At 31.3% G+C, this 15486-nt stretch overlaps 1 protein-coding gene across 1 annotated transcript; it reads left to right on the top strand.

Moving 5' to 3' along the window:
- The first annotated feature begins 269 nt into the window (after positions 1 to 269).
- LOC132941031 (forkhead box protein D1-like) lies at positions 270 to 10133 on the top strand. Its single transcript, XM_061008880.1, has 3 exons — positions 270 to 912; positions 3863 to 4610; positions 8837 to 10133. The coding sequence occupies exons 1-3, from the start codon at positions 595 to 597 to the stop codon at positions 8977 to 8979; spliced, it is 1209 nt and encodes a 402-aa protein (XP_060864863.1). The 5' UTR covers positions 270 to 594; the 3' UTR covers positions 8980 to 10133.
- Positions 10134 to 15486: the final 5353 nt, after the last annotated feature.

Genomic DNA, 15486 nt, shown 5'->3' on the forward strand with positions numbered 1-15486 from the left:
TTGGGTATTTTAAATTTGTTCGTATGAAATCGACAACATAATATGACGTATGTTGTATGGGTATGGCACACGCTTTGGTGTTGGCACATCGCCGAGGTGTCGGCGGCGGCGTCGAAGGCTGCGTGTCCCTCTATAATCATTATCATCATTATTATTATCATCGCATTATCGAGAACGGCGGTGGCCACGGATTGGCCGACGACCGTCCTGCCCATTTTTTCCTCTCTGGTCCAGCCGCCGCTCCGCCCGGGGTGACAGTCCGCCCGGTCACTCCAACCGGTTGCATTGGTAATGCGTGAACCGTGTACGACGGGTGTAAACAATATTAACGGTCCGGTATACGCGTTTACGGTACTCGTTCGTGTAAATATTAACTTTGTGTATATTTTATACGTGCGAGCCTCGATGAAATACAATAACAATAATTAGTTGCGGTTTTGCGTATTTTTATATTTTTTACTTTTTTGATTAATAGAAAAAAAATCGCATTTCAAATTTTTTTAAAACGATTATTTTGGTTATTGGCGTGTACCTTATAATATTATAATAAAACGACGGTCGCTCGAGCGCGAGCGCTATCGAAATAATAACGGTATGGATATTATGATGATCGTTAAGACTGAAGACGAAAATGACGAGAGAAAATCTCTCAACAACAGCAATAATAATAACAACAACAATAACAACAACAACAACAATAACAATTGTAAGAAGAACAACGGCGTCGGGACGACAGCGAAAACGGTGGCAACAACTGGTGGCGTCGGGACAGGCAGGTCCGAAAAACCACCCTACTCGTATATAGCTTTAATCGTCATGGCAATCCAGAGTTCACCGGTGAAAAGGCTCACCCTCAGCGAAATATACTCTTTCCTCCAGCACAGATTCCCTTTCTTCAGAGGTTCCTATCAGGTAAATACACGTACCGCATAATATATTGTTACTTGAAATATATGATAAGAATAATCACAGTGTATAACCGTATAGCTAGGTCTATTACCTATTGCAGTATAGTGGGTATATACATAATAGTACACGATATACATATACTTGGAGGTACCTATACTTAAAATGTATTGTTTATCTTTTAAATAATATTCAATCGACCTTTTTTTTTGGAAAATAATAAAATTAACTATTCGTAGATAGGTACCCACTTATAGTATTTTTTTTTTTTTTAAATAAAAGTAATTCTCTTTCTCTCCCACAGTGTAGTAGTATACACTTTATAGTAGGTATGCAGTTTGTGTATATAGTAAAAGTAGATTCGAGTTTAATATGTATACAGTACTTATGGGTGTATTTTTATGTTTTATAGTTGGTCAAAACATATTAGGTAAATTATTCAAACTGTCTGCGTGTATAAGACAATAATATTATTGACTACTGTATATTTATATAATATGTACCTATATAATATTATAAATTATAATGTTAGTATCTACCTATATGGCTATAATATGTCTATGTATATAAAGATTAATAAATAATAACGTATTAATATATAATATGTAAAATTCGTTGATTTATTTTAAACAGTCTTTGTTTTTGGCTATTTTACAATAAATACTATTATTATTATAGTAATATAAATGGTAAATAAATACCTGTATAAATTCAGTAGTTTTTTGTGTTAAAGTGTAATCGAGTGTTAATTGCTATACCTTGATGCTATACCATGATGACTCCTAAATAAGTGTATTATTCTATAGAGAATTCTGAATAGTGATAGAAGTCATATTTTATTTTTTTGGAGGGGGGGGGGGTGACTAAAAGGAAACATAAATTTCTCGGGGTGAAATTTTTTGTATAGCCAGTTTTATGTTCATCATTTTAAAATATGTATAATATTATAAATACATTTAGTAGGTAGCTCAAAATCTCACAAAATAAATAATACTTTTTTAGTATAATTTATAACTTTACATTTTAAATATTAAAGACGTAAAATAAAACTAGTTTATTTTTCCTTAAACAAACTGCTTGGTATCAAAAATAAACATTAGCTTTTTGATTTTTTTCTATTTGAATTCTTGTAAAATATGTGTAATTCTCTTTTCACATTTAGGTACATATATAATACTTGATATTCGTGTTTGTATCTACATTTTATATTATATTTGTACAGCATTCATTCGTTTTACATTTTCCAGACTTTCGAAAGTAAATATCAACTTAATACAATTTGTGTTGTGTTGACATTTTTTATGTGTATGCTGTATAGTTAACATTTTACTTATTGCAATTGCATCAAATAATTAAGAATTAAGATAATATTGTAACGTTTACAATTGAATCTAACTGTATTGTGATTTTGAAAACAATTGATGTTAATATAATAATATTATGTGATCAAACGAAACAAAACTAATAATTTATGTCGACGGAAAAATCGGTACAAAACTCCAACGTCGGCTTTACGTTTTCAACGCGAGGTTCATATCTATTTGAAAATTTAACAATACGATTTAACTATAATACGAATGTTTTTACTTGCGCCTGGTCTGCTGTTTTTCTGTACTCGCGTGTTATATAGCCATTTAAAATTATAATATTTTCAATGGTTGGAACTTAGAAGTAGTGTACTGGTTGTAGCGTCGCTATAGTAGCACAATACTTTTTTTTGAAACGGTGTAGGTATTGTTGTACTGTGTTGTTTCAGTATAGTTACTAGTTAGCTACAGTACTACAGTAGCAATTGTTTATTGTAAATACAGCGAACATTTCTATTTTACTTCTTTGAACACTACTTTTTACAAGCATTTACAGTTCGTAAATTGTATAGTATTTCTATTAATTTGTACTAAAAATTAATGAATAAGATCCATTTTAAATAAAAAAATGTACCTATAGGTACACATCATAATATTATATTCTAACAAAATACTACAATATTATGTAACATCCAAATTGTGCCGTTTTTGTGGATAGTTTAAGGTTACCACTTATATCAGCTTCACTTAAGACTTTTTTTATTCACCGGTTACCAGCATTTATTGCTGCTAAAAAACTAAAAAAAAGTACTTAAGTACTTCGTTTTATAAAGCGCTCTATACATTTGCATAAAAGTAGTTATTAATGTAGTGAACTTTTTATTTGTATTTATATTTTTGTAACATTAAAACGGTATAGCACTATAGTGTATACATCAACAATAGTGATTTCCAATTGTTCCAACCATTGATAATATTATACTATATTATCCAACTCAATCTAAACCAATATCATAAGGATTGTAATTCAATTGTTTTCATTATAATAGGTATAGTATATAACTATTATTCACGTATATATAAGATGTGGATACCTAATTCTTTTTATTAAGTTTAAATAAATAAGTAAATTAATAAACATAACTCTGTTGACCTGTAAATTCTCCGTACTCGCTGTAAACACTTTATCCTAAATGTCTCCCGTACCTGAAATAGTATATTTTACCGGGATACCGATTACCAAGTATACTCACATGGCGGCACACCAAGCTTTTAGATGCACGTCTCAAAAAAACTTAAAATTTGAAAATTATATTTAAGTATTATACAATAAATCATAAAATTATATTTAATTATACATTTACTTTAAATCGTTTTATTTTTATCTTTTCCGAATCACTCCTCCTCTTTATGTATGTACCATAAATTCTATGCTGCGGATCGCGTAACGTAAAATAAAAACCTATGAAAGTGGAAATATTATATTTAATATTATGATAAATTACGCACCTTTCTATGTGTGCGTTATACTTACAGTATTGATGTTTGGCATTTAAATACGCGTTATCCGAATTCATGCATACATTGTTAAATATATTATATCATATAAAACTATTTAACTATGTAGTAAAACTAATGATTTTGCATAGGGATGGAAAAACTCAGTGCGGCATAACCTATCACTTAACGAATGTTTCATCAAGCTACCGAAAGGGCTTGGACGTCCAGGCAAAGGTCACTACTGGACGGTGGATCCAGCTTCGGAGTTGATGTTTGAAGAGAGCTCGTTCAGGCGAAGACCCCGGGGATTTCGTCGCAAGTGCCAACAGAAGACTGCTGGACCGATCGGTGGCGTCGGTAATGGTTACCAAACGTCACAGTACCACCAGCACCTCCACCACCATCACCATCACCAGAATCTACAGTTGCAGCAACAGCAACAGCATCACCATCATCCGTCCGTCCAACAGCAGCAACCGCAGTCGTTGCCACAGACACAGCCGTCACCGGTTCTGCCACCTCCACAGCCATCACAGCCTCCACAGCAACAGCAACAGCAATCAATTGCCACTCAACCGCATACGCAACAACCGCAACCACAGTCACAGGCGGCGGCGTGTTACCTGCACGACCAGTACGACTACAAGGACGCCACGGCTGCAATGGTCGCGGGATACCACCACCAGCAGCAACAGCAACAGGACTACAGTAGTGGTGCAGGCAATGGTGGAATTGGTGTCAGCGGTGGTGGAGGGTACTGCAGCAGAAACGACCAATTGGACCATTTTGCGGCCAGCTTTTGGCAAAGCCAAAAGTCTGACGGTTACGTCGGAGGTGCAGGTGGTTACCAAGAACAGTTTGATTACGGTTGCCAGTATAACTTGACTCACGACAATGGTGAGTACCTCCTTAATTTTTTTTACAAGTAAAACCCATTTTATCTATAAAAATCATTAGCTATACATATTATATAGTCATACTGTACAGTGTAGTAAACGAGTATACTTTATAGAGGTTGTTGAATCGATAGCGTTGTATATATTTCATATTTGTATGAATGGTTGAGGGGGATAGTACGGCGACAAATATGTGAGCACGTTTGTTGTATTGTGCGGTGACTATGGACTATGGAGTGTTTGACCACTCGTGGCGTGTAGGTGAAGAGTCAAGAGGCAATAACGATTCAATTAGAACTTTATACGACATCACCTGCAGGTTGTGTCAAAACAAGAATTTGCACATCAAGCGTTCCGGTGACCTCGATCTCAGGTCTTAACCTACAAACTATATGTCTGGTCGTAAAGGATTTTTTGCATTTCATTCAATACATTTTATGTCAACGATCCTATTGAAAAAAATATCCATATGCATATAATAATATGATATATACTATATCCATTACGTGATACTCAAGCGCTTAATAGTGTACGTCATTATAATATGTCATGTGTGCGTTGTGCCTATTATAAGGTGTAATACAATATTATAGAATATATTTCTAAAGTTTTTATTAATAAATTGTTTCCATAAAATATTGGAACTCGCAAAAAAATCAAAAGAAACCAAACGTCTATAGACTTATAAGTATATTAATTAAAGTTGTATAACTAGAAAATTAATTAGTAAAGCATTTTTAAATAAAGAATAAGATAACTCTAATAAATTACAGTTTAAATTTTGAAATAAATCTTTGAAAATTAACTACCTAACTACCTAACTAATGAATTTAAATCGATTGTATTAACAAACAGAATTATAAATTTCGATCGCATCCTCTATTAACTATTTTTTTTTTTTAATAATAATAAGATACAGCGTACATATAATATCTAAATCATGTATGCAAAGTAAATTATATATTATATTATGTATTAATTATAGCATCATTATTTACTATAATTATATTATAATAGTATATATTATAATTTATAGGTATATGTAATGTTAAAATACTGTATTGATACCTAAAATAGGTACTTTGTAAATTATAACATCGTACCTTAATTAATATTGAAAAAAATAGATTTTTTTACGTTTGAACATTGGCGCAACTAGGGGGGAGGGGGGTTAGCCCCCCTGACTAAGATTTAGCCCCCCCTAAAAATATCCCTAATTGATTTAGATATAAGCCTCTTATAGGTTATTTTTAATAAATAGTTTTGTTAGCCCCCGCAGAATTTTAACCCTAGTTTCGCCTATGCGTTTGAAGCATAAATTTACATTAAATAATAAAGCAATAAAGACGATCTATTTTTTGATATTGTGACAGGGAAAATATAATTATTATATAGATTAATAGACGTTAAATTAATTATTGTTTTGCTATTATTACAGCGATAAGAAAAAAATGATTTTAAATGTATTCTTTCATAGTTTAATATTTATTCAATTTTGAATTTTTATTCATTTCAAATATGCCGAGCATACTTACAGGCGTAGTGTGATCAAATGCTTCAAATGCTTCAAATGTGTTCAAATAGTTTACTACACATACCTGTAGGGATACCTTTTTATGACTCAAAAATATTAGTTATAATAAAATAATCTTTTTCTTTGATATCATAAAATATTTATTTTTCATAAAAACTTTAAATTACCTAATAACTCGCTGTGGACTATTATAGGTTAGATATTGATTGACTATAAATGCCACTCTGTAAAAATAGTTTACAACAACAAAATGCAAAACGGTTTTGACAGGTACAGTCATTTAAACGCAGTAAAAACCCATTTAAAAGCGATTCTGAATTTGGTTTATCCAGAAACGGAAATTATTTTGTTTTAAAATTGGAGCATGCTCGCCGAATAATAAATTAAGCAGGTTTATAAGATTTTATGATAAAAAAAACTAGGAAATTTTAAAATGAACTCTCTAAGATATGATGTATTCAACTATATGTAAGCATGTTAAATGTATTATCTACAAAGAAACTGCTTTTCTACATTAAGCTTTTAGAAATTTTCCATCAGGCGTCAGTAATATATAAATAATTTAATAATAACAGGTCGTACAATATATTTTATATATGGGTTTCAAGCGCCGCTGTAAGAGGGTTGTATACAGTTTCAAAAGAAAAATTATTTTTGATAAAGAAACCTAATGCTTTTCTAATTTCTCAAAACTAAAAACTTTTCACATAAATAAAAATATAGTAAACAACTAAACGTTAATACATTATTATTATTATTTTATTACCAGCCGCTGGCCATGACAAACAAAATATAATTTTACTCGACACACTTGCAGCAGCCTCTACCAAAAGTCTCTATGTTATTCCCCAAATCAAATAAAAATGTTACCTTAAATGCTAAATACTCCCAACCACCCATGAACAATAATAATAATAATAATAATGATAATAATGATATTAATTTAAAACTCGGTCGTTATACAGACACCGTACTGGTACACACGCACAAAACAGCCTAATGGTTATTACGAGCTGCTAACACAATAATCCTCACGGGCCTTATGCACTGTGGCCATATTATTATTATTATTATTATTATAGTCATACTATATTTTAATACTTGTGATATCGAAACCAAGTGGCACGAGTACTCCGAGTATTTATCGTTATTGTTATTGCCACGCAGAAAACTACGCTTCGGGTGGACACAAACCAAACGCAGCACAGAGCAATAATAATAATAATTACTATAATAGTATTATAACCCGAGCCTGAATTAAAATAATAAAATTAACGCGCTGATATATAGTGATCATCGTCGTATTATTACGCGTACCTATATTACACTCTTAAAAGTTAAAATAATAGTGATAATTTTTTATCGGGATCTTCGGACCGATTTACAACAACTGCACGGTCTATTTACGCGTAGGTATTTTGTATTTATAATAACCGTCATAATATTATATGCTCCCGGGACGAAGTTTTTTTTTTCGAATCTTGTACTCAAAAGTAATACTTTTCACTTTTTATTTTTTAAACAAATCATTATTGTTTCTGTTTGTCAGAGTAATAAATAATATGTAGTATCGATGTGGTTTTTGTCGATTCGGATTTACTGAATACTCGTTGAACCGCATTTTAAACATGACGTACATATACATAATATATATTATATATATGTGTGTGTATTATAATATATAATAGTCCGACGATTTTAAAAAGTGAAACAAACGCGACCTTTGTGTGCATATCGTTTATATCGTACGACATGGCGTTTTTAGTTGTTTACGAACAGTGTTTAGGTCGCGAGCACGCATCGTTTAAATGCGTTTCGTTGTGCATTCATAAAAAATAAACCCCCGTGGACCAATTTTATATCACATGTTGGCAATAAATAGTGTGTTGTGACTGACAAACAGTGTCCTATAAAAAGAAAACCTCGTTGTCTTATTATAATAAATATAATATATAACATAAATGGGTCAAACCATGGTTTTTTATGCATATTGATATTGTATTTTTTATTCTGACCTACATATTATTATTATGTACGATACGATCCCTTTGACCTCCACGTATTTAGACGACCGCAACGTCTAATTGTGTGGGACACCCCCTCGGGTGAGCACTGCAGTGTGGTCGTGTGTGCTACAGTGTAAAATACTCACCATTATATACATTATACATATACGGTGTCTCACAGAGAGCGAGAGTTGAGAGTAGGTATATAATAATAATATAATGTGCAGAGCTGGGTGCAAGATGACGACGAGTGTTCTGCACCGTGCAGTCGCATTATATATATATATATAGGTATTTAATTATTTTCGTATGCAAGGTCAAGAGGTCTCGTCACCGATCGCGTAGGTCCTCCGAAACGCACGTGGCCTTGTCAAAATATATGTACATATATACATGAAATATATAATTTAAAACAAAACCACTTGTTGACTGTGAAATACGATGACATATTTTTTCCTTCTTAGTTAAACGTGTCGATTTCGCCACACATTGGCTAAAAGTCAAAAAGGTACAAGTGGCCAAGTGGGTGTGAAAAATGTATATACGCTCGCAGACGCCAGCCATTATATAATATCATATTTTTAGTCGTCTAGAGTCTGACGTCGACGTCGACGACGACGTTAATCTGTTATTTATTGAACACCTATTAATTTTAATATTTATTTTTTTTCCATCTATTCGTTTCAGGTTATAGTACGGCTGCTAGAAGATCGGCGACTGCGGCCGGACAAACACAACAGACTGTCATGGACAACGCTATGAACACCACTAGCGGATTACCACAACACATAAGTCTCCACCATTATTATGACTGTCCAAAGTTTTGTTAGGCTTTCGTCTTATATAATATGAGTATATCGTACACGACGTATATTACGCGTCGGACTTTCACATTTCTAAAAAGTATCAAGCGTTTATTAACACTGCGCAGTAACACAATAGAAACCGTAGAAACTTCAAAAAGTATTTCTCATTGAAATCGGGTACCTATAATTTTCTTTTGTATATATAAATAAAAAATAAGATATATTTTGGCTAAATGTATGTTTAATATTATCGTACATCACGAAATGTATATGACGCTCGTAAACATTAAAATGGATGGATAGCCAAATCGAAGCATTAGGTTATCGCGTGATTCCTTTCAACAATATGTCTTTCACTTTTAAGTTTTAATGAATATCAGAATATGTTATCCTTAATCTGAATTATTTGATTAACCAGATCAGCTCATAAGGCATTCATACAACATTTTATAACTGACTCCAGTGCATGTGAGGAGTGCGCTGTGAGAACAGTATAATATTATATAAGTAACGGAATAATAATATTTTAAATCTATTTATGATAGGTTATTTAAAAATAAACATTTAAAGCAACACACATATTTCTTAGTTTATCCTTTTTTTTAAAAGAAACTTTTTGTTTTTACAAATTGAACACATATTAACTATACCAACAGATATAAAAAAAATCATAATAAATTAAAGATACCGAACAAAAATTAATTTAATCTCTCAGTATGTATGCAACAAAAATATTACATGATGTTAGTTATATGTCATGAAGTTTTAATTTTAAGTTTAAAGTGTGATGTATATAATTTATTTATAAATTAATATATTTTTTCAAAATTTTGTAAATAATTTAATAATTGGCCCAACCATCAGTTGTGCGAATACGAATATCGAACGTCTCTAGTCTCTATATAATATAATATAATATTAATTTATCGACAAAATGTGAATGTTCGATATTTTGTATTGATTAAAAGGCTGAAAATAGTATATTTAAATCAATATGTATTACTACGTATATGTAAATAGTTATACAATTATCTTAAGTACTTTTAAAACCGTTTTGTTAAGAAATAAAACATAACGCACAAAAACCATGTATTTTAGTATGTGTATATATTATATAGTTTTGATGTTCTTTGCGTATATATGTACAAAATATATATTATATAATTAAAGGTCCATTCACCGTGCATCTGTGTAGACATTATAAACAGCATTTTTTTTCCTTTTTTTGCGAGGAGAAATCTCAAACGCACTTATCACTGCGCGTACATAAACGGAGCGCGTTTTAAATATGGTTGGAGGTGGAAATTAAAAAAAGGTTAAAACGTGCAAGACAGTAAACGCGGTAGGTACATATATATTCAATAATCGTATAGATACCCAAACGGACCACCCGGACCCATACGTGTGGTACTCAAACACACACACACACACACACACACACACACTTATACAATATGTAATATATACATGGTATATTATATTATTATACATTACCATGTCATGCGGACTTTTGGAATACACAAAAAATCGTTTTAATTTTATTTTTTTCTCGTCAGAAACGCCGATTTGGCTGAACATGTGTTAACGCGTAGTGTTGTATGTGTTTCCCCGCGCGCGTCTCGTGTTTAATAGTTTACAACACTCTTCCACTCCCCATGTGTGTGTGTGTGAGTGTAGGCAAGAGCGCGTACCTACATCGAACTTCTAGACAATAAAACGCATCCGAAACGTAAACAGAATCCCTTCGTGTAAACATGGCCCGGAGTCAAAGAATTCGTACCGATTTTGTATCCTTTAATTTTATATTATAAAAAAAAATACAAATAAAAATGAAAATGAAAATCGCCTCCGGAAGAAACGAAAGGAAGCAAAAAAAAAATAAAATATATATAGGTATATACGTTATAATAAACGTTATGTGAATGATTGAACTTTTATTATTTTTATTTTACGTTCACTAAAAATATAAATAATATATATAGATGATAGTGGGGGAGCGGACTGCTTCCTTTATAGAATAGGATGCTGTCAATAGTACCCAGTATCGCAAACGGGAACCTATCGATTCTGCCTGTAAACAGTACATACAGGTAGTTACAAAGCAACCTTTCAATCCACCAATCACCATACGCACATATATTTTTACCTGGATACTCCTTAACTGTCTTAACTCTTAACTGCAGTAATGATTAACTAAAAAATAAACTTTTAGGAATAATATAACTGTTCGTTTCTATACACATAATACACGTATCAAGCAACCAATGATACTATAATATTAAACGCGCATAGGTGCATTTTTTTAGAAAACGATTGCTCAAATTGGTACATGCAAAACAGAGGGAATCGATACTGTGGTGAGAATCGACTTACCTTTTCCTCGAATAAAAATATGATTGGTGGAATTGATGAAATCCCTCGGCATCAATACATAACTCAGAGCGTCGAACGTAAAAAAAACATCTCGTTATAGAAGAAAATATGGATCGATTTTTTATTCACAGGGCATTCCTTATTTAAATGCTACCTATGAAAATAATATCATAAACGTCGTACGTTTTCGTAAATATATAGCCATATAGGTTATCTTTATATAGTCTCTACCATTATCCAACTTAAACCTCTGTATTTAAATATTAAATACGATATTATGTACCTACATCAGCACTGTACATATTTTTCCGTCCGTTTTATTGCAAACTATACATAATAAATAAAAGAAACACGCGCAATAAGCCCATTCACTTTAGAGGTACATTTGCCAAAAAAATTAAATCGGGCTCAAATGGTATTGTTTATTTTAATGATATTTTTAAAATAATACAAACAAAGTACCTATAGGTGATCTGTTTTAGCCATTTTAGGGTACTTTTAGCACTGCAGGTACCTATATAGTAAGAAATTATAATATATAATATATAAATTGATTTGATATCTCGCATTAAAAAAAAATCACAAATAATTCGAAGCTGGAAGACAGTGGAATTATACACGAAAGTAAGTTGTTTATTTATTATTATTATTATTATTGAATGCAAGTAAATATGCTCAACGTACACCCCATAATGTGCAGTACAATTCAGGAATGAATGAGTAATTATGAAAATTCTTAGAAAAAACTTATCCAAGTTGATCTTAATAATTGTTTAGTAGCAATATTATGAATTGATTTACTTTGATCAAATACTATATTATTATTGGCAAGGCTGGGCAAGTCAACTAATTTTTTTAACTCGTCTAGAATTTGTAGGCATATAGATAATAATATAGTACATACATAAATATGAAAAACAACTACTATCTATATTTCACTATTATTTACTCATTGCAGGTTCGATACGTAAATAATATAATTGCAACAAACCAGTGTAATAGTGTTGTCAAAAAGTAATTTTAGAACAACTACAACTGTGCCGGCAGTGTACACTATGTACATACAAATAATATTTATTGCCACAATTGCTGACATTTTTTTGAAACATATATTGTGCATAGTGCACGACCATGAAGTGTAAGTACAGTCATTGCTATAAGTTGTCTAGTGTGGCAAAACTATCGAACTGTTTTTACATTTTCCCGTGCCAAAATAAAAAAAATAAAAAAGTGTCTACACTACGATAAGACAAATCATAATTAATAATAGTGGTTTTGAATATTGTACGATATTATAATATCTTATTACGACACATTCGGGGATATTTTCATAACTGAGATATTTATAGTTAGGTCTTAATATTTAAATTATTGACAAAACGTGCATCAGTCATAATATAATAATCATTAATTACCAATTTGTAATAGTAAAATAAAATGAATGATTTAACGGTTTTGCGTCGCATTATTATAAACCAGTATAATGTTGTAGGCAGGTATTTTATAACATAAATTGAAAAATGTAGTAATCGTATTTGGTTCTTTTTATTTATTATTTAAAAAATACATTGTGAATATAAAATGGTGATTTAAGTAATAGTAAAATGTATCAAGTTCATAGGTATGAATTTTCAATATCATTTAATTGGGGTAAGAACTGCTTATGAAGAGCCTTTTTTAAGTTTTTTTTACGTAAAAACAAACACTGTATCATACACAAGTCGATAAAAAAACTGTACAACAAAAAAACAAAATATAAAAGTTTTTTCTTAATTTTTTTTATTTCCGGTATATTTAAAGAAGTACTAGAAATTGGTGACCCTCAAAATATCAAGTAGATCCAATTTGTCAATTTATTACTAGAAACCACCCCAAAATTGAACTTTTAAGTATTTTCACTAATCAATTAAGATTAAGCGATGGCAAACACTAAAAAAAATAAAAACCATCATTGTAAAACCAATACATTTACCGTTCCACTCAAAATTCAGAATCTAATATTTATAAGCCGTATTGTATCTATTGTTAGTACACTTGATGGTGATACGAGGTCTCTTCCTTAGGTGATAAATGATAATGTGATTTATTCATCTACATATATGCAGCGATGCATAGTTATAGACATATGCAACGATCATCATATTTTTGAATGAAATATAGTTATACATTTCGTCCATAAATGTGATGATATACTATGTCTTATAAACGGTATAATAGTATACAATAGTACCAACATAACCATATGCAAACTAAGTTTTTCGAATTTTTATTTTGTTGCTATCGTTCATTATTGGTTATTATACCTATTAATGTCGTCAATACTATCTATTACATATAATATGAAGATCATACCTGGACTGGCTGCAGTAATTACTGATTCACGTCCCGTAGTGACGTAGAGTAACATCCTTTATAAACACTCGATCGATTTCAGCTGACGTCAAAGCTCAACGCGTTTTCTGTTTGACCGATTCACATACGCACTCATCACGCCCACTTTTGAGAGATGTCAGCAAAACATTTTGTCACGATCACGCAAATGTATTATATACCTGGATTATGATACCTGGCGAAACGTGGTTTGTAAACTTGTGGTCGATAGTCGATGGTTGCGATTGTATAGGTACTATACATCGGATATCCCCTGCAGTCAAATATTAAATTTAGTGTAAAATATATACAGGGTGTGTCTGGTATCACCAAACACACACACACGCCTATCTTTTTCCTATAACAACGCATTTCTACAAATTCTGATTTTTGAAATTTTTAATCAGGTTATATAGTTATATAGATTTATATATTATAGTAAGACCGTATTTTAAAATTGGTATATAGGTTTTTGTACCATTTAAGGATAATTTGTCATGTGGTTACCTACAAACTTATTTTTCAAATAATAGAACCATTCCTTTTTTACTGTAAATTGTTAAACATAAGATTTTTTAAACGCTGATCCGTCCAAATCGAAAGTTTAACAATACTTAACTTAACTTTTAGTACTATATACATATAATAATAGTTTTACAAGATGTTGTACCTATATGATGATCGGAAAATTATATTAATTTATTAATATCTTATAATTTGTAAAAAAAAAATCGACTACCTACTATACGTAAATACTAGACTAAATATTACATCTACCTATTTTATACTTTATGTCAAACCAGGACTTTTGTCTTTAGTACCTACATGAAGATTATAATAGCTCAGGAACTACTCGTTCGAATTTCGATCTACCACAGATTATACTTAATGGTAAAATTATCCAATTATAGGTATGAAAATATGGTCTTTCAGCATTAAAAAAAATTCAAAAAATCTGAATTAAAAAAAATGCTCACTATGCGGAATGATGTTGATGAAAGCGCCATGTATCTTTCAAACTCTCGTATGCTGCCTTCAGCTGCAGTATAATAATATATTTATTACGAAAAAAGTTGAAATGGCAAATAATTCGAAAGCGGCGATGATGTATATTATACCAGGGTCACTGGGTCAGGTATTGTGAATTATTTCATATTAGGCGTAGGTAGGCATATTATATTATTATAGATAAATAATCATAGTCATAGTTGATTGAATAATTCATCCTATTAAAACTTATACCCTATGCCCGGAATTCTTTAAAATTAACTATAGGTACGCTGTTGTACGATATTATATCTCGTCTGCACACTAGTTCAGTCAATCTATTTATCATTGCAGTCCACAGTGTAGTGCAGATGATTGAAAAATAAACAAAATTGAGGTCTATATATCGGAAAAGTTCCATTAAATAAAAAATAGTAAAAACATTAAGCAGTACGAGCGCAGTAAGCACTTATTATCATATTCTTAGTTTTTTTTTTTCACGCCGCCACCGATAAATGTGCATTATTTCATATTTAGAATCTCTAAATTTTTTTCACCCCATATTATACAAGTATACGTATAATATCCGTCTGTATTTGGAGACACACTTCCGCGCGAGCCGCTCTTTATTACAAAGCGGCCCGCCGACAAAGGACTAGATCGGAGAACGATATCCATTAAACATCTGGTGTTTTAATTTTTTTTTTTTTGAACCAGTGTGAAAAATATACTATCGGTTTGTACTTACGTTTTTATCGACACCGTGCAATATATGCATAGCGTTATGATATTACGAGTTAT

Source organism: Metopolophium dirhodum, chromosome 3, assembly GCF_019925205.1.
Source record: "Metopolophium dirhodum isolate CAU chromosome 3, ASM1992520v1, whole genome shotgun sequence".
NCBI lineage: Eukaryota > Metazoa > Arthropoda > Insecta > Hemiptera > Aphididae > Metopolophium > Metopolophium dirhodum.

Bases quoted from the DNA above. Each gene is read 5' to 3' on its own strand.
- LOC132941031 (XM_061008880.1), top strand. From the start codon at position 595: ATGGATATTATGATGATCGTTAAGACTGAAGACGAAAATGACGAGAGA. The intron at 913-3,862 runs GTAAATACACGT...GATTTTGCATAG, and splicing joins TCTTCAGAGGTTCCTATCAG to GGATGGAAAAACTCAGTGCG. The intron at 4,611-8,836 runs GTGAGTACCTCC...TATTCGTTTCAG, and splicing joins TAACTTGACTCACGACAATG to GTTATAGTACGGCTGCTAGA.